The sequence below is a fragment of the Oryctolagus cuniculus genome, chromosome 5, assembly GCF_051225735.1.
Source record: "Oryctolagus cuniculus isolate XC-2025 breed Fujian yellow rabbit chromosome 5, ASM5122573v1, whole genome shotgun sequence".
NCBI lineage: Eukaryota > Metazoa > Chordata > Mammalia > Lagomorpha > Leporidae > Oryctolagus > Oryctolagus cuniculus.
In genome coordinates, this window is record NC_142871.1 from 125,618,914 (window position 1) to 125,641,650 (window position 22,737).

Consider the following 22,737-nt stretch of genomic DNA (forward strand, 5'->3'; position numbering starts at 1 on the left):
AAACAAAACTCAAGGGCTCACTCTAGCCTCCAGTAAATGTGCCCAGTGCCATTACACTGTTTCATTTATTAAATGAATTAGAGAAGGAAGATAACAGAGCACTGTCCAAAAAGAGCAAATACTCTGTAATAGGAACGACTGGACACACTTAGATACCTGAAGCAACAACTGATAATGTGGACTCAAAAAGTCAGGGTTCAAAAAGGAGCTAAAAAGTTAAAAAAGGAGGCCTGAGGAGTTTACAGTAACCAAAGAAGCAAACTCTTCAGAAGCATATATTTACCTTCATCCATATCAATTGGATCAGGTCGTGCTGGTTTTGTTTCTGGATTTGGGTCTATTTCTCCAGGTTTAAGTTTTCGTGGATCATCTGTTGTTTCCTCCTCATTGTCTCTTTGGGCAGTTTTATCCCTACAAAAAAGCCCATATAAGTCAGTTACACTATCATACTATGTGGTATGACAATTATCAGATTTCCTAACTCTGGTATTCTATTTTTTCCCAAAAAAAAACACTGAATACTAACAAGATAAAGCATGTCCAGCGTTGCTTCATCTGAAATAAATGAAATTGAAATCTTCTACTTTCATTGAGTGCTTCCATTCTCTATGAAATAACTCTTAAGCACAAATACACAGCCATACTAATACAAACCCTATTAGCCACCTGCAACGCCAGAATCAAAATGTTTCATTCAATATTTAATTTGCCCAGATTTTCTATGAACACATAGGACTTATAAAAGTTTTTTTTTTAATTATTTTAACAAGTATGTAACGTGCCAGAGGAACCCAAAATGGCAGACTTTGAGGACTGGGTATCAGATGAGGAGAAGGTACACATAGCTGCTAAATTCATAACTCATGCACCCCCAGGGAAATTTAACAAAGTATTCAATGATGTCTGGCTACTACTTAATAATGACAATCTCTTCGGGGAAGGGACAGCACATGCATTTGCCCAATATAACATGGATCAGTTCATGCCTGTGAAGACAGAAGGATCCGAAGATCAGGTCTTTTTTTTTTTTTTTTTTTTAAGATTCTATTTATTTGACAGGTAGAGTTATAGACAATGAGACAGAGTTTGACAGGTAGAGTTATAGTGAAAGAGACAGAAAGGTCTTCCTTCCATTGGTTCACCCCCAAAATGGCCGCAACGGCCAGAGCTACGCCGATCTGAAGCCAGGAGCCAGGTGCTTCTCCTGGTCTCCCATGGGGTGCAGGGCCCAAGCACTTGGGCCATCCTCCACTGCTATCCCAGGCCACAGCAGAGAGCTGGACTGGAAGAGGAGCAACCAGGACAGAATCTGGCGCCCCCACCGGGACTAGAACCCGGGGTGCCGGCGCCGCAGGCGCAGGATTAACCTAGTGCTCCGCAGTGCCTGCCCCAACCAAAGAAGATCAGGTCTTAATTATAGAGAACAATGACCCGGGTAATAGCAGATTTTTAAATCCAAGAAACAAAATTTCCTTTAAGTCTGATCACTTACAGAAAGAAGCAAGAGATCCCCAGTCAGAGGAAGCAGCTAAAGGTTTGAAGTCTTGGAGAGAACCCTGTGACAGTGCTTTAAGAGCCTACGTAAGAGATCATTCTTCCAACAGCTTCTGTACTGTGTATGCTAAAACTATGGATGGGCAACAGACTACCACTGCATGTACTGACAACCACCTGTTTCAGTCTAAAAACCTCTAGAACAGTTGCTGGAGATCAGAGTGGAAATTCACCATCACACCACCCACAACCCAAGCGGCTGGAGTACTCAAGATTCAGGTTCACTATTATGGAGATGGCAATGCTCAGCTGGTTAGTCATAAATCTGTACCAGATTCAGCAATTGTGTCAAATGAAGACCAAACTGTCGAGTTTATTAAACACATAAAGAACACAGACAACGAGTATCAGACTGATCAGTGAAAACTATCAAACCTTACACCAGTAACTTTCAGTTACCTGTACCAAAATGGACTGGAACAAGATACTCAGCCAAGATTAGCAAAGAAATGCAGAATGCTTAAAAGCTGACTGTAGATTCTTCAGTATGTGCAACTAAAGGATTCAACATGTGGTCTTATGATAAGTGATTTATAACCAAGAGTGATATCTTGCTAGGGCTTTCAAAGCTAACAGGTTTTAAAGTACTGTTGAAAACTATAGCATTGTCTTGATTTCTTTTGTGTTGTCTACCTTGTAATTTTCTGTGATCACTGAATTTACTCGTAAATCTTTTTTCCTTACATTTAACGTTGGAGAAAGAAATCTATCCTGAAATCATTTTACTGTTCAGAAAATTTTCTTAGTCACAAAGCCCCATTACTGATGTAACAGATAATATCTTCAGTACTTTCTAACCCCTGTCCTTCAAAGCACTTCTGGTACTTCGGTGGTGATCCACCAACAGCTAAAGAGGCTATGCTACAAACTACAGTTAAATGGAAGACACTGGCCGGCGCCGCGGCTCACTAGGCTAATCCTCCGCCTTGCGGCGCCGGCACACCGGGTTCTAGTCCCGGTCGGGGCGCCGGATTCTGTCCCGGTTGCCCCTCTTCCAGGCCAGCCCTCTGCTGTGGCCAGGGAGTGCAGTGGAGGATGGCCCAGGTGCTTGGGCCCTGCACCCCATGGGAGACCAGGAAAAGCACCTGGCTCCTGGCTCCTGCCATCGGATCAGGGCGGTGCACCGGCCGCAGCGCGCCGGCCGCGGCGGCCATTGGAGGGTGAACCAACGGCAAAGGAAGACCTTTCCCTCTGTCTCTCTCTCTGTCCACTCTTGCCTGTCAAAAAATAAATAAATAAATAAATAAATAAATGGAAGACACATTCATTCTCTTCCTAACCTCTCTGATCATTTATGACATCCCATAATGGTAGTTCAAAAGTTTTAACTGGGGCTTTTCAGACTCTTTTTGAGGAGCAAAGGAAGTTTTCTGGAACTTCCGTTATAGCCAGCTTCTCTGCAGAACTTGCTTTTAAATCCAAAGACTTGAACCATGTTCCCTGCACACAAACATGTTTGCTTCTCTCCCTTCTCTCATTGGATCCTTTCCACCTAGTACCACTGTAGTTACAGACTGTTTAGAACAGTTTTACCCATTTTTTTTTTCAATTCAAGAACTGCTGACCTACCGTGGATATAACAGAGTATAAAACTTGAAAACTGCAGATGTTAAAGAAATTATAATTACTTTGTACTTTGTTGCAGAATTGTGCTATAAGCAAATAAATCAACTATGTGAATCACAAACACAAAAAGTGAACCAAAGTGTAAAGGATAACTGTCAAGCAGTATCTTTCCATTGTAATCTTTTATTTAACTGAATACTAGTGATTTCTTCTAAATAGGATTTAATACTTGTTTCAAATTATTTTTCCTCAGTCCTGTCTGCCAAGAACGCAAATTTAAGTATGATACAACAACCCTTCCCAGGTATATTGGCAGGTTTATGTGTGATCTCAGAATACGCAAGTGACACAGAAATGATATGACAACTGGAAATGGTGGATTCATTTGCATTGTTTACACTTCTAGGAGCAGGCCTTAAGGAAATGTCCATGTTTTAAGAAACTCAGTAGTGTCTTCCTACTTGTCTCCAGATGTATGTTTTAAAAAAAAAAAGTGTTTGCTCTTCAGAGTTGTTTTTGCTCAGAAATACAGTCAAGCAGGAGTCTGTCTCCAAGTGACCTGGTGAGCTGTGTAAAAATTTTTTTTTATTTCAAACAAAAGATATTTGTATTTTTAGCTATTCTTACTAGCCATCCATACCACACTATCTTCTGTATAGGTAGTTCAACAAAAATACACCTGTTTTGTCTTTAAAAAAAAACAAAATAAAATAAAAGTATAAATAGACTACAAAATTCTGACCAACCATATGAGATTTGGAATATATGCTTTAGATTTTTGGTCTTTTCATCTGTAATGAAAAGTTTAAAGACAGGCAATGCTAAAGATTTGTTCAGCCTCATTCAGTACATACACATATTTCATATCACTTCTGGAGATTCACTTACAGGAGAAATTCATAGTGTTCCAAACACTGGGCCGCCGTTCTTCCGATGATTGGAGCAATGGTTCTCCACTGAGTTGGCATCAACTTAGCCAAGTGCAAGAGTTTTTCCTCTTCTTCTCTGGACCATTCTGTTTTCTTAATGCTTGGATCCAGCCACTCATACCTATTAAAAAGATATCTAATCACTCACCTAGTACAAATATCCAATTTATACATTAAATACACTGCCTTCTAGTGTCTGAAAAACACAGGCTCTCATCCTTCACTTACTACAGCTACTCTTTGTGAAAACAGAATACTGTTTGGTTAAACTTACACTATTCAGTAGGCCCATCTCACTACATTCTACTATATTTTAATTATGTAAGATTAGTAATGCTTTAAGAACTTGACTGAAAATAATCTTGTGCCTTCTTTCTCAACTATCAATTTTTATTTTATTAGAGATTTTGAAGTTACCTGGGAGTAAGACAATACCACTTCATATTTTTTATGTGCTTCTAATTTTCACAGTGCTTTTTCATGGTTTGATTCTCACAACACCTTGGCTTGCTTCTTTCAGCATCTGATCTTTGCTAGATGTTTCTCAACATCATATGCTTTCATCTGATATTTTTAAAATTTAGGTAAAACTATTATGGCATCCTTTATCTTTCTTAAAGCCCCATCCAACCTATCTTCCAGATGGTCTGCTTAGCTGGATGAGAGATTGGCAGACATAATGTAAATCCTGCCAAACAGTGGACCAGGAGCTTTGTGTCACTAACAGAAACAAATCAGAAGCCTTTCCTCAGTGTGAGAATCATCTTGCTCTTTGGAGTTCAAGCCCTGCATTCTGATCTTTACCTCTGTCCAGATCCTGAAAAATTAGATCACTCTTGTACAACCCAAAGAATGATCACAATACCAGATGGGTTGGGACTGATACCAAGAACACAACTAGTAAATAGTTTAATATGTCCTTTGATTTAAAATGTGACACCATAGGTGTAGTATTGGCTTATATTATATTTTATGGTAGTAAATATACACCCTTTCAACTCTGCTATAAAGAACCTCAACTACTATGAGCTTGCCTGAAAATTAACCATTCTTTATTATTTATTTCTTGGAGGAAGTTGAAAGAACCACTTTATACATTTTTGGAACACAATCTATTTGTTTATAAGTGAGGCCCATCTGTCTCTAAAAGTAGATCTTTATGCTCCACAAAGCACTCTCAAATACATTTACTCATTTAGATGGGGCCTCACACTTCATCAGTTAGTGCCAAGTATTATCATCCCTAATTGGGAGAAAACAGGGACAGGGAACAGAGGACAAAAAAATGGCATGCCTAAGATCACCTAAGAAGCAAGTGACAGTCTAAAATCCAGATTTTCATCTCTTACTCCATACTCTGTTATATCACAATGCCTGCTTTCTTTGATATGTTCCAAAGAATGAACATGTTCCTCACATAATTAAGGTAATTTTGTTTTCCACTTATTCTTTGTTACATACCATCTGGCTTTGCACTGCTTTGCTGATTTTCTATGCAGCAGTGAGGCAATTCTAGACCACTGGTTTTTCCCATATTTCATTACCGCTGCTTTCAGAATTTCATCCTAAAAAGCCAAAGAAAAAGAGTACATTCAATCAAAAATTTCAAGGAGGAAAGACAAAATCTAAATTAGCTCTGAGAGGGTTGCTATAGGGAGACATACACACACACACACACACACACACTTGTTTAAAAAAAAAAATACAGCAGCAGGTGTTTAGCCTAGCAGTTAGCATGCACCCCACATCTGAGCACCTGAGTTCAATTCCCAGCTCTGGCTCCTGACTCCATTTTCTTGCCACTACAGACCCCGGGAGGCAGTGGTGATGGTTCAAGCAACTGAGTTCCTGTCAATCACATGGGAGACCTGGATGGTGTTTTCATCTCCTGGCTCTGGCACTCACCCAGCCCAAGCCAGTGTGGGCAACTGGGGAATCAATCAGTGAATGGGAGCTCATAATTTGTCTCTCAAGTAAAAAGTAGTAATAAATTTAGACTGCCGCTGTGGCCCACCAGGTTAAGGCCCCACTTACGATGCCAGCATACCACACATCATCCCATATTGGAGTAATGGTTTAAATCCCCTACTGTGGGGCCGGTGCTGTGGCATAGTAGGTTAAGTCTTTGCCTGCAGTGCTGGCATCCCATATTGGCACCGGTTCATGTCCCAGCTGCTCCTCTTCCAACCCAGCTCTCTTATGGCCTTGGAAAGTAGTGGAAGATAGCCCAAGTGCTTGGGCCCCCCCCCAACCGCATGGGAGACCCAGAAGAAGCTCCTGGCTCCTGGCTTTGGATCAATCAGCTCAGCTCTGCTGTTGCAGCTATTTGCAGAGTGAGCCGGCAGATGGAAGACCTTTTTCTCTGTCTGTAACTCTACCCCTCAAATAAACAAAACCTTTAAAAAAAATCTCCAGCTGTTCCACTTCCAATCCAGCTTCTTGTTAATGAGCCTGGGAAAGCAGTGGATGAAGGCTCAAGTACCTGGGTCTCTGCCATCCAAGTGGGAGATCTGGATGGAGTTCTTAGCTCTTGGCTTCATCATGATCCAGCCCTGGCTGTTATGATCATTTCAAGAATGAACCAGTGAATGGAAGATCTCTGTCACTCCACTTTTCAGACATAAGTGGCCAGCATTGTGGTATAGCAGATTAAGCCTCTATTTGCAATGCTGGAATCTTGTATCTTGGAGCATCAGTTCAGGTCCCACCTGCTCCACTTCTAATCCAGCACCCTGCTAAATGTGCCTCAGAAGGCAGTGCAAGACAGCCCCAGTGCTTGGGCCCCTGCCACCCACATGGGAGACCTAGATGGAGTTCCTGGCTCCTGGCCTAGCGTGAACCAGCAAATGGAAGATCTCTTCTCCCTGCCACCTCCCTACCCCCATCGCTCTTTCAAACAAATAAAAAATAAATCTTTTAAAAAAATAAATATTTCAAATGTACTTAAGAAATAAGAATTTTTAAACACACAAAAAACCTCACTGACCATAATGATAAACAGTAAGCAACCAGCAAAATGCAAGAAATTAAGAAATTCCTTAGGACATCTTACTGTTCCTTATAAACACACACCCAATTGTGTGTGGGAACAACCACCTCTGAGCAACCCTACTTTCGGACAGAGATTAACAAAAAGTATTCTCCAATATGTGGCTGTCATTCTTCAAGCAGGCACAGCTCATTCATTTACACCTTCACTCAGAAAACACTTCCTGAACACTTGCCTTGCACCAGGTCTTGTATACTTGGGGAGAGAATCGAATAGGACACATCCAGGCCTCAAAAAGCAAGTTGGGACTCAGATGAAACCACTCTCCAATTCACACTTCCTGCCTCCAGTTCAAGCACGGCCTTTCCTCCCCAGCCCCATCCGCCCCACCACGACCCAAGAATCCACATCTCAGATTAGACCATATCTCAGTTCTAACCTGAGATTCAAATATTTCTCTCCACAACCCCTCCCAAGTCATCTCTCTCCAGTCTCCCCCAGACTCTAGATACTATTTCACCAGGGCTGCCACCCAAACACGGAATGTACCAATCCCAGAGCAGCCTGGCAAGCCAAGCCACTGGCGCGGAGGACGATGGAGCCAGATGTGAATGCACTTGAGACATTTCACTTGCAGGCTCTGTTCCACAGCCAACTGTAGAAATCTGTCAGCAGATTTGACCGTAGCACAGGAATCCTGCTACTACTTGATTTTTTCACGGGTCTCTCCCTCACAAGTCAACTCCTCTCCATTCAAACAGCCTAGTTCCCTCAGCACAAGGGAGGGGACTTGCACTGCACTGCCTTCATCTGTCACGTGGTGCTGCACCTCTAATACTTAGATCACAGCTACGTCCCGCGTACCCGCCGAGATGCATTCCACAAACATCTGCCAAGCAACCTACTACTTCACGCTGGTTACTCTCCTGTGCTCCAGGAAGAGCAGGACCTGTTCCCCTCCCCTCCCCCAGTGCTGTCTGGAGAGGTAAGAGGTGCCTAGCACTGGCTGAAAGGCTACTGTGTTCCCGACTGTTCCAAATGTCCCAAATGTGGCAGCTCACTTAATCCCCACAGAAACATGAGGAATCTAAGGCTTGGAGAAATGGAGAAACTTGCCAGCATCACTCCCAAGGATGTGACACTGGCAAAAGTCAAAGCAAGCCGACAACAAGTGGATGACAGGCACCGTGGGCCCACAGGGGGGTGCTACCAACGCTCACAGGCTGAACAGGCGAAGATTTGGCCGCCAAGGGCTTCTGAACCAGGTCAGGAGGATGCCAAGCGGGTCGAGGATACCGCAAGGAGGCACAGAGGTAATAAAAGACACGAGATAAGCCGTGCTCAGAAACTGATCGATCCAGGGCACTCGACACGAAACGCACTCAAATCTCATTTCTGTCTTGCTCCCTTTCTACTGCTCTCCGGCTCTCAGATGGCACGATCCACTACGACACTACCCGCAGCAGTCTGTCCTATCTGGCTTCAAGCCATGCCAAGGCGGAGAGACGGGAAGCTAAGAGAGAGACAGGCCTTGGCATCTGTCGGGAGAGCGCGCACAGGCTGTGCCTGGCTGACGGATAAACCGACGGATGCAGGCAGAAACGGGCGCCGAGAACTCGGTATGCAAGCTGCTTCCCCTCTCTGCAAGAAGTCAGCGAAGAAACAAAGTTGTGGCTGCACCAAGTTCTTTAGTTTTGGGGTGCCAGAGACAGCCGCGAGCTGAGGGGGGGTAGCGTCCCGGAAGATCACCTCTCCTGGATGTCCCACCCCTCCTGCCACCCAGTGGGGACCTCGGGGAAAGGGGGCCGGGGCGGCGCGGCCTCGACTCAACAAATGTTCGCTAAGGGCCTAACAAGTGCCTGACGGTGAGCTCGGAGCCGAGCCGCCGGTCCTTGGGGCGCTCCCGTCACCCCTGGCGGGGAACAGCGCTGAGGCGCCGAGGGTCGTCGGCCCTGGCGCTGCGCGGCCCGGCCCGCCCCACGCAGACCCCACAGGGCATCCTCGTCCGCTCCCCGGCCCCCGCGCGCGCGCGTGCGCACAAGCTGCCGGAGGGGGCGGAGGGCAGCGGACGGCGGGAAAAGAGACTCACCTCGGTATTTCTCCACACGCCGCCCTTGATCATAATTCGAGGCATCTTGGCGACAGGTGGTCTCGGCAAGCGGCCGAGAGGAGCTTCAGAAAAGTAGTAACGGCGCTCCGGTCACGGGACCCAAAGCCTCCACTTCCTCCAAGCGCGACCTTCTGCTTCGAAGAGATCTGCGCAGGCGCAAGGAGGTGGCGGGGGGGGGCGGTGGCAGAATAGCAAGTCTCGCGATATCTCGGGAGGCTGAAAGGTTAGAAGTGCTTTCTCAAAGCTCTAGTGTACAGACTGACAGAAAACCATCAAACTGCTGTGGCCGAAGCGCCGTGCGCCGCGCGCATGTCCAAGTCAGGCTGGAGGAAGCCATAGCTCTCGCGAGACATGCGCAGCGGCTGCCAGCCCGGCGTCGCGGTGGGATTGGCCGTCGTGACGTCACTCGGCGGTGGGGGTGCAGGCGGGTTGTGTGTGGCCTTGCAGAGTAGCCGGTCCGGAGAAAGCGTCGCGAACTAGCGCTTTATTGAGCGTTTCGCTAGTCGAGTACGCAGGAGGAAGAGAACAGCTTATCTGCGGCTCAGTTTCCCAACCTGTAATATAGAGTAGTAATAATAGCCCCCACCCAGTGGGGTTCTGCTAAGAAGTGAGGTCCCCAGCGGAGTGCAGGGTCTGACAGACGACTGTTCCCAAAAAGCGCCGCTGCGATTCCAAGGAGGGCAGCGCCTCCACCCGCCCCCGGGGAGGGGCGCAGCGGCTGTCCCGGAAGACCCACCGATGTCCCCTCAGCGTCTTTCATCCATCGCCATTCAGTCTGTGTGAATTAATAACAAAGACTATTATGGGCGCTGGTATTAAGGGAGACGGACTCGAGTTGGGCCGGAATCTTGGCTCTCTCGTCAGCGTGGGTAATACCCGTGCTGAATCTCAGAGTGCTCGTCTGAAAAGTGGAGCCAGCAATACCCGCTTCAGCAATCGGAGGGGCAGGATTAGCTGTGACAAACCAAAACCTAACCTTGGATAAGGGTTGTCCAGCTCTCCGCCACCCCACTTCCGAGTTACTCAGACTTCTTTCCCATTTCAGAACATCGCTTTGACGCCAGTCCTGGGAAATATGAAAATATTTAGTTAATGGATGAAGAAAAGTCCTGGGTCTTTATATAGTGCCTTTCTCTTTAGGTTTTTTCATTTCTCCATTTGCGTCTTCTGGAAAAACTACAGAATGTTCTGATAATTTTTTTTATCTTGAAATGGGATCTTTTTGGGTGTTTTTAATAAGGCTGATGTCATTTGTTGGCATAAAAATTATTCAGATACAACATGATGTTTTTAAGATTTTTTTTAATTTATTTTTTGAGAGGTAGCTTTACAGACAGAGAGGGCAAGAGAGGTCTTCCATCCACTGGTTCACTCCCCAAATGGCTGCAATGGTGGGAGCTGGGCCGATCAGAAACCAGGAGCCAGGAGCTTCTTCTGGGTCTTCCACACGGGTGCAGGGACCCATCTTCTATTGCTTTCCCAGGCCATAGCAAAGAGCTGGACTGGAAGAGGAGCAGCAGGGACAAGAACCAGAGCCCATATGTGATGTTGGCACCACAGGCAGAGGCTTAGCCTACTATGCCACAGCACCAGCCCCACAATGTAGTGTCTTTAGAATGACTATACTTTATATTCTGTGTATTTAGTCAAATATTTTTCTCATAACTCCCAATGTGTACTTGATCTCCCTGTGTGTTCAGCAACTAATGACAGCACTGCTGTTTTCCAAGCCCTTTCTTGCAAACAGTATTCAGATCTAACAGAACACGTCCAGGAACCATGTAGGGAAGGCCAGTGTGGGCCGCCCTGCTGTGCTGTGATCTTTGTGGGTTTGCTCAACCCAGTGACCTGAACAAATTCCACTCCCGGCAGTTCAGGTCTTGGATTGCAGCAAGTGACTTGCAACATCACTGGGCCAGGCAGAGGACGGATCTTTTGCAGCCATTTTAGACTGTCTTGTGTTGCGGATGCTGTCCCTGGACCAGCGAGGTAATGGGGGGGTGGAATGGACCACGTGTGCTGCTTCTAGTCCTGGACTCTGATCCGTGTCCTTCCTGACCTGAGGCTTGGTGACTGCGCTGAATCCCTTGTCCCCATGTTGAGAGCATGACAGGGCCATTCTTCTGTCAGCAAATATGCATGACGAGTCCTCTTGTAAGTAGAACCTGTGTCTCTAAAGGATCTTCTGTTCCTCCAAATCTACAGGCTTTCTTCACATGGTATTCCTGTTTCACTGTCCTGGGGACCAAATCAGGCCTGTGTTTCTAACTTCAACCACAGCTAGAAAATTGGTTCAAACCAGCTTGGAATATGTGGTAGTTCTTTTCATTTACACTTCTAAATAGTCAACAAAGTCAGTTTTCCTGATGAATATTGGTTTAGAAGAAACATCACCAAAAGCCTCAGAGGAAATGTTGTGGGTACATCTGGGCCTCCAGGTAGCAGAAATGACACCAGCCAATGTAGCACTGGCAGAGGTTTCCAGGGGATGTGGCTTGTCTGATGAGCAGGTCAGTTTGTGTTGGGACATCCAGAGTGTCATCATGAGAAAAGTCCTAACTTTCATTTCTCTTATTTCATGTTTTCTTCGGTTGCTTCAGACAGGCTGCCAACTCATCACATTTTTGATGTCACCAATGACTTGGAGCCATCTTCGATCCCTCCTCATTCCTCATGCCCCATCTTCTATCTTTCTTTTAGAATTAAGGTGGTTTTTTTTGGAAGATTTATTTATTTATTTGAAAGTCAGAGTTATACAGAAGGAGGAGGAGAGGCAGAGGCAGAGAGAGAGAGAGAGAGAGAGAGAGGTCCTCCATCCACTGGTTCACTCCCCAATTGGCCACAATAGCTGGAGCTGTGCCGATCTGAAGCCGGGAGCCAGGAGCTTCTTCCAGGTCTCCCACGTGGGTGCAGGGGCCCAAGGACTTGGGCTATCTTCTACTGCTTTCCCAGGCCATAGCAGAGAGTTGATCAGAAGTGGAGCAGCAGGGACTTGAACCGGCACCAATATGGGATGCCATCACTGCAGGTGGCGGCCTAACCCGCTATGCCACAGTGCCAGCCCCCTCTATCTTTTTTATTTTACCTCCTCAGGATCTCTTGTATCCATCCTATCCCTATTCAACCCCCTCTAATCTTGAAATGGGGACTGTCATCAACAAAATCACTCCCTCTGTTGAAAGGGAAACAGTGTAGAATTATGGAGAGCACTCAGAGTTGGCCATCTAAGATCTAGACTCACTCCTATCTGTTGTCAACTGGAGGTGTGACTGGTGATAGCCATTTTCTGTGTGGACCTCTCTGCAATGCTCCCCTGTGTCATGTGTGGCTGTTATCTCCTGCCCACTCCACCCCCAACATCCATTCTGTTGCCATGGCTATGATCTCATGTACACATACACACTAGCCATTTGATTGATCTGATCCAGGCTGAACCAATTAAGTCTTCTCTCCAGGAATTTTGACTCTGCAAACTAGAAGAGGTCAATAGCTCTGCTGGCTGCTGAACCTCCAGGATGGGACCCATGTGTGACACCCAGGTATTGTCTACCACCTTGTTTTGCACTAGGCGGACTAAGAAGGCCAGTCTCAGCTGCAGTGACAGGAGCAGATTGGAACATGTAGAGAGATAGAGGTAGGTCTCTACCATGCTGCATCCCTGGACCTATTATGTTCCTGAGTCCTACCTGCATCCCTATTCTTGGGTTCTGGTAGTTAGTTCCCTTTTAGGCTTCAGACAGTTGGAGTCGGATTTCTATTACTTGTAAGCAAGAGTTCTAGCAAATCCAGAGTTGGACCAGTGCTCTCTCAGTGCCATTTCAGAGCTAATATTTCTTTTTTATTATTTTTTTTTTGACAGGCAGAGTGGACAGTGAGAGAGAGAGAGACAGAGAGAAAGGTCTTCCTTTGCCGTTGGTTCACCCTCCAATGGTCGTCGCGGCCAGCGCGCTGCAGCCAGCGCACCGCGCTGATCCTATGGCAGGAGCCAGGTACTCCCATGGGGTGCAGGGCCCTGGCCACAGCAGAGGGCTGGCCTGGAAGAGGGGCAACCGGGACAGAATCCGGCGCCCCGACCGGGACTAGAACCCGGTGTGCCGGCGCTGCAAGGCGGAGGATTAGCCTAGTGAGCCACGGCGCTGGCCCAGAGCTAATATTTCAAGAGTCCATAATAATGGCTTCCTCCTTCCCACTCAGGGTTACCTCTATGCCACATGTCACTTTTATACAAGCTAGAAAAAGGTGCCCCTGCATCAAGACAATTTGCTGCTACATCTGAGGGAACTGTTGCAAAATACTTATGCTTTGTGAACAGAACACTCTACTAGAAGAAAATTAAATCTACCACATCTAGGATGTGAATTAGATTCCCTTAGGGGCATGCATTGTACAACCAGCTGACCTGAAGAGAGTAGCCCTGTCAATTGTCCTTCAGGTTACCCTTGAACATGCAAATTGTGTGTCCCTTTTCAAGATTCCGAAAATACAACATATGCAACTTCTGGGATATCTGAAACCAGAGCCCCATGGCCATAAACAGACTGTCCTATAGGATGGCACGGATTGGCCAGTTTCCCATACCATATCACCACAGCCTCACCAGCCAAGTCTGAAGGACTCCCCCAAAGAAGCCATCTCCACCCCAAGAACTACCAGGGATCTCTAGTGAAGAGCCACAGGAGCAGCCACAACCAGACAGTCTAAGGTGTCACATGCTAGAGGTAGAGTCAATCACCTTTAGCTACATGAGTGGCCACTCTGAACCTCCACTTCCTCCTCATTTATCCAAGGAATTGCTTCCCAAATATGTTCCTCAGAATGCCAGTCATGTGGGATACCCCATAAACAATGACAGGGGGACCTGAGTGTGAAAAATCACATGCTCTGGTCTCTCCTCTTGCAGAGGCTCCAAAAAAAAAAAAAAAAAAAAACCTGTAATAAGTTGTAAGACAAAGAAATCTTTCTTCCTCTTGTTAGTTGAGTTGTGTCCTCCAAAATAGATATGTTCAAGTCCCAATCCCCAGGACCTGTAAATGTGACCTTATTTGGAAATAAGAGGTTTTGCAGATGTGATAAAATTAAAATGAGGTCGTACCAAGGCAGGCTTTTGGCCTAGCATTTAAGGCACTGGTGGGGCACCCACATCCTATGTTGGAGTACCTGGATTCCATTCTTGGCTCCAGCCAGTGCTGTGCAATAGCAAGTTAAGCTGCTGCCTGCTGTGCTGGCATCCCTTATGGGCACCAGTTTGAGTCCCAGCTGCTCCACTTCCTATCCAGCTCCCTGCTAATGCACCTGGGAAAGCAGTGGAAGATGGCCCAAGTCCTTGAGCCCTATACCCACTTGGGAGACCCAGAGGAAGCCTCTGGTCCTGGCTTCGGATCAGCCCAGCTCCAGCTGTTGCAGCCATTGGGGAATGAACCAGAGATAGAAGACTTCCCTCCCTATCTCTCCTCTCTCTGTGTCACTCTGCCTTTCAAAATAAAGAAAATAAATCTTTTTAAAAAAATTAAAAGGTTATGTCATACTGGATGTTACAGTTTGATATTTGTCCCCTTGACCTCAGGGCTTTTGTCCTAACGTTAACTAAGAAGGTAGAAACATAATCCAATTTTTTATTTTTGGAGGTGGAGCTTTGGGAGGGGATTGGCTTGAATTGGGTTATTAGGGTGGAACCTCCATGATTAAATCCTGGTAGCTTTATAAAGACAAAAACAGACATATGCCTCTTCTTGTCATGTGGTATTCTGTGTTGCCTTGGGACCCTGACAGCAAGAAGCCATCAGCAGAGACTGAAGCAGTGGGGCTGCCTAATCTCGAACTGTGAACCTCCAAAACAATGAGCCAAAACAAACCTTTTTCCTTTCTAAAGTTTGGCCACCTCAGGTATTTTGTTAGTGACAAAAAGCTGGCTGACACACCGGAGTAGGGCTGACTCTAAATTCGATGATCAGTGTCCTTCTGAGAAGAGAGATGGGCTTACAGGGAGAAGTCCTCGTGAAGAAGGGGGCAGAGATTGGAGCGGTGCATATGCCAGCCAAGGAACTCGGTGCATTGCCAGCAACCACCAGAAGCTATGAGAGAGGTATGGAAAGCATTCTCCCTCTGAGCCTCCAACAAGGAGCCCACCCTGCTAACACCTTCATTTCAGACTCTCAGCCTCCAGAACTTCGAGAGAATCCATTTGTCTTGTTTCAGAAGATGCAGTTTAGGGTTCTTTGTTAAAGCAATCTAGGAAGCTAATACACTTTTCTTAAAAGATTTATTTATTTGTTTATTTAATTTTTAGAATTATTTTATTTCTTTGAAAGACAGAGTTACAGAGAGAGGTAGAGCCAGAGAGAGAGAGGTCTTCCATTCCACTGGTTGACTCCCCAAATGACCACAATGGCCAGAGCTGAGCTGATCTGAAACCAGGAGCCAGGAGCTTCTTCCAGGTTGCCCATGCAGGTGTAGGGGCCCAAGGACTTGGGCCATCTTCTACGGCTTTCCCAGGGCTTAACAGAGTGCTGGATTGGAAGAAGAGCAGCCAGGACTCAAACCGGTGCCCATATGGGATGCCGGCCCAGCAGGCTGGGGCTTTAACCCACTGAGCCACAAAGCTGGCCCTGAGATTTATTTATTTTAGGGCCAGCGCTGGAGCCTCAGGGTTGGCTCTCAGATCAGCAGAGTCCTCCCCATTTCTCAAGGTGGGGTCAGGTCAAGTCCCTCTTGGAGCTCCCCAGCATCAGAAGGGCACCATTCAATGCCCATGTTATTTTCCCTCTACAAGGTGACTGCCTTACCACCACCTAGCATATTGTTCAGTCTTGAATGGAGGTATTTATCTATCCAGCCGGGGAGGGGCGGAAACCCTCTCTAGGCTGCTGGCATAATCTTGAGGGCCTCAAGCTCTAAAATGCTTTACCAAGTCAAGCTCTATACACAACATTTTTATCTATCTAGTTTTAGAGGGCTTAAGAGGAAACAGTTTAGCCAAACTGAATATCTCCTATTAGAAATGTAGACAATTAGTGGAGTCCCCCAGAATATTCACAAATCCTTTTTAGTCTCAGCACGGGCCCCAAGTCTCCCTTTCCACATTAAGATTTTGGAGTGATCAGAGCTGCATCCCTCATTCACCTCATTAGCCCCCTTAGGGGGAAAGGAGATGGGCTATGAGAATGCTGGGAGTCATTAGTTTGACTCTGTCACAGCCCAACTATATAAGGTTGGTTTTTGCTCCCATCTTTTCCTCTAAATGTTGTGTATTAAAAAAAAAAGTAGATTTTATTTGAGAGACAGAGTTACAAAGAGAAAGAAAGATCTTCTATCCCCTGTTTGACTCCTCAGATGGCCCCAATGGCCAGGGCTGGGCCAAGCCAAAGCCAGGAGCTAGGAGCTTCTTTTGGGTCTGCCACGTGGGTGGCAGGGCCCCAGGCTCTTGAGCCATCTTCTATTGCTTTCCCCGGCCCATTAGCAGGGAGCTGGGTCAGAAGTGGAGCAGCTGCGACATGAACCAGCATCGCAGCAGCAAACACTCATCCTAAATATCTGTTTTTTTCTGATTGGTGGTAGGTCCTAGATTCATGATTGGTGGCCACTGAATTCTCGCTATAGTTGGCTGTGTAGGCAAACACTGAAGTAGGGAATGGGCTACAGGGTAATCAAAATAATTACCTAGTATGGATCCACCATTCACATTTTTCTTACATGTACCAAGTGAATATTTGAGAAAATACCAAAAGGTATTCAGAAAATGAGACTGGTTTTACCAATAAATAGTGAAAGCTCACTGCTATGGTCTGAAAGTCTGTGTCCCCCGACTCAGCCGCCATCACACACACACACACACACACACACACACATGCACACATGCCTATGTTGAAACCTAGCCCCAAAGGTTATGGTATTAGGAGGTAAGGTCACTGGGAGAAGACCAGGTCCTGCAGGATCCCCTCCCAGGGGTGTGATTAGTGCCCAGAGAGCTTGCCTGCCCCTTCCACCGTGTGAGGACACAGCAAGAATCTATGGCACAGTCTATGAAACAGGACAGGGCCCCTCACCAGACACCAATTTACCGCACCTTGAGCTTGGACTTCCCAGCCTCCAGAACTGTGAAAAATGAATTCCTGTTGTTTATAAGACACTCAGTTGGGGTGGGCATTGGGGCACAATGGGTTAGTCTGCCACTTGGACTGCCCACATCCCATGTCAGAGTGCCTGGGATCAAGTCTCGACTCTGCTTCAGATCCAACTTCCTGTTAATGCACACTCTGAGAGGCAGCAGATTATGGATTAAGTACCTGGGTCCTGCCACCCATGTAGGAGTCCTGCACTGAGTTCCTAGCTCCTGGCTTCAGCCTGGCCCAGCCCCTGCTGTTGTGGGTGTGTGGGGAGGGAACCAGCAGATGGAAGATCTGTCTGTCTCTCTCTTTCTCTTTCTGTCAGTCTGCCTTTCAAGCAGATCAAAAATAAATAAATAAGCTTCTTTTAAAAAACACCCAGTTGATGATAGTTTGTTACAGCAGCCCAAACAGACTAAGACATTTGCATGGTATCTGCATTTTACCATGGACTTGAGGGTATCCTTGGAAACAAAATACAGCTGAATGATATTGGATGTGGACTGACTATATATTAGCAGTATTGTATCAACATTAAGTTCCCTGACTTTGGCATCTGTATTGTGGTCGTTAGAGGATATCCGTGACCTTGGGGGATCCACACTGATGTAGGCAGGCTTGCAGTGTAAACCTTTACAAAATATAAGATTAAAAAAGGCAACACACAGCGTTCCCTTTAGAATCAAACTTTTAATTTCCAATGGTCAGACTGTCAAAAACCATCAACTGCAGGAGGCTAGCCGGATGTGCTCAGTACATCCTTGCAGGACCTGCTGAGACTCAGGATTGTCTTGGAAAGTCCAAAGCACCTGTGGGTAGAGGCACAGAGTTGCGATGTGTTCCACCACAAGACTAGGAGTTCTCTAACAACATCTTTGAGCCTGGATGCACAGCCATGGCCCCTGCCCAAGGGACCAGCTCGAGGCAGATGATGCATCCACCCCAGAGAGGCCTCACATTCTCTCCTCAGCATTGCAAAACCTCTCAAAGACCTGCTTTTCTGCACTCATCCAGTTTTTCTGGTATTTCTGGAAGGTTCTTTAACCCACCAGAAGCAAATAAACTGTTGGCCAAGGACACCGCTGGCTGCCACTTGTTGAGCTCCTCAACTTCTGTTATCTCATTCCTCAGGTTGTTGGCCTTCTCCTTCACCCAGAAGGGCAAGCTGTAGGGAGAAGAGAGCCCTGAGTGTGAATCTGTCCAATGCAAAGTTCACAAGCACTGTTGGTGCTCCAAAGTAAAAAGGCCTCCCATTCAGGAGACCAGCTTCAAAACAAAAGACCACCTTACTTGTTCACCATTCACCCTCCCCAGGTCTCCCTGCTGCCCTTCTCTGCCAGGAGGCTGACCCTGGCAACTGGCATCACCCTGGCTCCCCCTGCCCCTGCCCTTGAGGTTGGGCCTGGCTAAGAAGAGGCACCAGCTGGAGATTGGAAGGTGGAAAAAGAGAGATTGGGGTGTTTCTTACCCTGATTGTCACCCTACCTTCTGGGACACCTCACCCTAGTGGTGGCTCATCCTGCAACGTCACAGCTCCCGGGGGGCAGCCCTCTTGCAGGGCTCCTGCTCTCATGGCTCTGTGAACCATGATCTCGGTTCTTGCTACTCACACCTCTGGACGCTGCACCCTCCCCCAACTCTGCCCACATTCCCATGAGGAGTCCCTTTCATTAAGCTGTCTTCAGAATCCCAGCTGGGTGTGCTTTCTACTTTCTGCTGGGGCCTTGGCTAAGGCAGACACCAGAGCCCTCGTAGGTCCATTGCACCTCGAAAGGGCACATGATGGGCGAGTGTGGAAACATGCATGTGCTCCAAGAGGTTACAGGAAGTAGAATTCCTGGGGTAAGTGTGAGCAGGGAGGGAGAGAATGGTTTTATCTTTCGGCAGCTGGAATTCTTGTACTTTTAAGAAGGAATGTGCCATGACTAGGAAAATGCCCTGCTAGAATCACTGGAGGTAGGGAAGTTTCTACGAGAAGGAAGAGGGCCAGCACGTGGGCAAGAGGCAGGAGTCAAGGTGATCACTTAGAGCTGACAAGCCAAATAGTAGAAGCCCTGGTAAGAAAAACAGGATTAAAAACTAAACATAGGGGTGGTTGCTGTGCTACAGCAAGGTAAGCTGATGCTTGAGACACCCACGGCCCATATCAAAGTGCTGGTTTGAATCCCAGCTACTCCACTTCCCACCCAGCTCCCTAATAATATGCCTGGGAAGCAGTGGGTCATGGTTCAAATACTTGAGTTCCTGCACCCACATGAGAGACCCAGATGGAGTTTCTGGCTCTGAGCCCAGCCTGGCCCAGTCCCAACTATTTCAGCCATTTGGAGAATAAACCAGCAGATGGAAGATTTCTGTCTTTCTGTCGTTCTCTCCTTCTCTGTCACTCTTTCAAGTAAATAAATCTTAAAATATATATACATGTGTGTATATATATACACATATATATAAGCACAAAGAACCACTAAAGCAACAACATAAGCATTTCTCAGTATGAAAAGGAAGACTCTCTTTTCTTGAAGCAAATGAAGGAAACAGTGAAAGAGTCACAGTAAATTCAATAGAATACACAAAAAATATAACAACATAACATGAGAGGTCTGAAATCAAATATATCAGTCAAAACAATAAATACAAATGGCCTTAATTCACTTATTAAAGAAAAAATATTTCCAAATTGGCTCATAAAGCAAAATCCAATTCTAGGCCAGCGCCGCAGCTCACTAGGCTAATCCTCTACCTGCGGCACCAGCACCCTGGGTTCTAGTCCTGGTTGGGGCGCCAGATTCTGTTTCGGTTGCTTCTTCTCCAGTCCAGCTCTCTGCTGTGGCCCAGGAAGGCAGTGGAAGATGGCCCAAGTGCTTGGGCCCTGCACCCGCAAGGGAAACCAGGAGGAAGCACCTGGCTCCTGGCTTCAGATCGGAGCAGCACACCGGCCGTGGCAGCCATTTGGGGGGTGAACCAACGGAAAAGGAAGACCTTTCTCTCTGTCTCTCTCTCTCACTGTCTAACTCCGCCTGTCAAAAAAAAAAAAATCCAATTCTAAATGTAAAAGACAAACCCTAAAATGAAGGATTTAAAAGCAAAAGAATAGGCAAAGGAATATCAGTCAAACACAAACAAAATAAAGTAAGAACTATCTTAATATCTGGCAAAGTATAATTAGGACAAAAAGCATTACAGCAGAAAAAACAAAGGTATTTGTATAATGCAACAAGGCACAATCCACAACAAGGATAGGAACACACTACTATTCAGACACTTGAACACACCAGCTCTCAGTCCATGCTAGGGCAAGAGGACAAAAAAAAAAAAAAAAAAAAAAGCAAGGAGGGCCGGCGCCGTGGCTCACTAGGCTAATCCTCCACGTAGTGGCGCCAGCACCCCAGGTTCTAATCCTGGTCGGGGCGCCGGATTCTGTCCCGGTTGCCCCTCTTCCAGGCCAGCTCTCTGCTGTGGCCAGGGAGTGCAGTGGAGGATGGCCCAGGTGCTTGGGCCCTGCACCCCGTGGGAGACCAGGAAAAGCACCTGGCTCCTGGCTCCTGCCATCGGATCAGCGCGGTGCGCCGGCCGCAGCGCGCTGGCCGCGGCGGCCATTGGAGGGTGAACCAAGGGCAAAGGAAGACCTTTCTCTCTGTCTCTCTCTCTCACTGTCCACTCTGACTGTCAAAAAAAAAAAAATTAAATTAAGAAAAAAAAAGCAAGGAGATACAGAGACTCAACCACAGGAATAGTCAGCTCAGCCTTTTGGGTATCTAACTCTGCACCCGGATTAAGTGGAACATACTTTCTTTTCCAGTGTACATGGAAAGAGTCTCGTGAAGCAACACCTGCCCTTCTTTGGGTGAAAGATGAATACTGACTTCAGAATGGCTAAAATGTTGAAAAGTAAGTTCTACACGTGATAATATGGATGGGCACCCTAATACCCTCTCCTTGGAGGACACATTCACTGTAATAGCCCTCTTCCATTCTTTCCTGGCAAACTTCTACTACTCATCTAGGACCCATGTCAGAACTTGCCCCCTCTACAGCACATTCCCAACTTCCCCACAATCATCCTCCCTCCATGTGCACATTGTACCCTGTGCACTTTCAGCTTCTATGATTGCTCCCGTACTGGTCTCTGTCTGCCTCTAACCAGTGAGCCTTGAAAGAAGCATCATGCCTTCTTCCCCTCGGGGTCCCCTGCCTCTATCACCTCACCACTTTCCCATCTATCCTTAGGCCCAATGCACAAATGGTGCTTTATTGACATCTGGTGAGCTGATGAAATCGTAACTGATAGTACAAATGACAGGGATCTTTTCAGTAACTTATCTCATCCACCTAATTTTTATTTTAATTCTGGCTCTGTCACCAACTATCTAGGAAAGACTTGAGCAAGTCATAAAAAAAAAAAAAAAACTCTTGCTATCAAGTTTAATCCTTGTCTTAAAGTTGGATTGTTGCATTTGCAAATTTTTGCATTTTTAGATTTTAAAACACAATTAGTACAATATTTAAAGATGTAAACAGGGTTGGTGTTGTGATGTAGCAGGTAAAGCCACTGCCTGCAATGCTGGCATCCCATATGGGTGCAGTTTGAGTCCTGGCTGCACCATTTCTGATCCAGCTCTCTGTTAATGACCTGGGAAAAGCAGTAGAAAATGTCCCAGGTGCTTGGGCCCTTGCCACCCATGTGGGAGACCCCAGTGAAGCTCCTGGCTTCAGCCCGGTCCAGTTCTGGCTGTTGCTCTAGGGAGTGAAAAACCAGGGATGGAAGACCTCTCTCTCTCTGACTTTCAAAATAAATAAATCTTTTTTAAAAAAAATATGTGAGGGCCAACACTATGCTGTAACGGGTAAAGCCACCACCTGCAGTGCTGGCATCCCATATGGGCACTAGTTCAAGTTCTGGCTGCTCCACTTCCAATCCAGCTTTCTGCTGTGGCCTGGGAAAGCAATAGAAGATGGCCCAAGTCCTTGGGCACCCGCATCTGCTTGGGAGACCCAGAAGAAGCCTCTGGCTCCTGGCTTCGGATCTACGAAGCTCTGGCCGTTGCAGCCAATTGCGGAGTGAGCCAGCGGATGGAAGACCTCCCTCTCTCCCTCTCTCTCTCTGCCTCTCTTTCTCTCTGTGTAGCTCTGACTTTCAAATAAATAAATAAATCTTAAAAAAAAAAAGATGCGAATGATTTTAATGAGAGTCCTGTATGTGTACAAAACTGATTCATCAAATAACTCAGGCAAGAAAACACCTTCAGTTTTTATTCACAGGTAACCAGGAGTCTGGCTTCCAGCCATATAGAGTAGCAAGGATGATATTTACTCTCCTGACTAAATCAACTAGAAAGCTAGACAAAATGTGTGACACAATTGCTTTCAGATAGGAGGCCACAGACAGCATAGGATTTTCCTGGGGAAAGGCAAACAGAGGGGAGAGCCCTGTGGTCACCAGCTTTGGCACATGGAAGGCCACAGAGCAGAGATGGGCAAGACCAGGCAGAG

The 22,737-nt window shown here is 46.4% G+C and overlaps 2 protein-coding genes, 1 long non-coding RNA gene and 1 pseudogene across 8 annotated transcripts in view; 2 read left to right on the forward strand and 2 right to left on the reverse strand.

The window, feature by feature from the left end:
• Positions 1 to 9,306, reverse strand: part of CDC5L (cell division cycle 5 like) — a 51,095-nt gene extending 41,789 nt beyond the window's left edge. Inside the window, exons 1-4 of the mRNA XM_002714454.6 lie at positions 9,128 to 9,306; positions 5,511 to 5,614; positions 4,009 to 4,170; positions 284 to 411 (exon numbers count right to left, since the gene is read on the reverse strand). Of these exons, the coding sequence (XP_002714500.1) occupies positions 284 to 411; positions 4,009 to 4,170; positions 5,511 to 5,614; positions 9,128 to 9,172 (439 nt within the window). The 5' untranslated portion in view covers positions 9,173 to 9,306. The remainder of the gene's footprint in view (positions 1 to 283; positions 412 to 4,008; positions 4,171 to 5,510; positions 5,615 to 9,127) is intronic.
• LOC100341621 (F-actin-capping protein subunit alpha-1-like) lies at positions 664 to 2,018 on the forward strand (annotated as a pseudogene).
• A 1,192-nt stretch (positions 9,307 to 10,498) lies between the features above and the next one.
• Positions 10,499 to 22,394, forward strand: LOC149126642 (uncharacterized). Its single transcript, XR_016234576.1, has 3 exons — positions 10,499 to 11,137; positions 21,047 to 21,135; positions 22,168 to 22,394. It is a non-coding gene; the product is annotated as an uncharacterized LOC149126642 (long non-coding RNA).
• SPATS1 (spermatogenesis associated serine rich 1) overlaps positions 17,921 to 22,737 on the reverse strand; it is a 36,160-nt gene continuing 31,343 nt past the window's right edge. For 4 of the 6 annotated variants that reach the window (XM_089333882.1, XM_089333880.1, XM_008262991.5 and 1 more), the window contains one exon: positions 17,927 to 18,415. In XM_089333882.1, the coding sequence (XP_089190008.1) occupies positions 18,235 to 18,415 (181 nt within the window). In that variant the 3' untranslated portion in view covers positions 17,927 to 18,234. Of the gene's footprint in view, positions 18,416 to 22,737 lie in introns of all 6 variants that reach the window. The other 2 variants (XM_089333883.1, XM_089333881.1) reach the window with 1 other exon arrangement.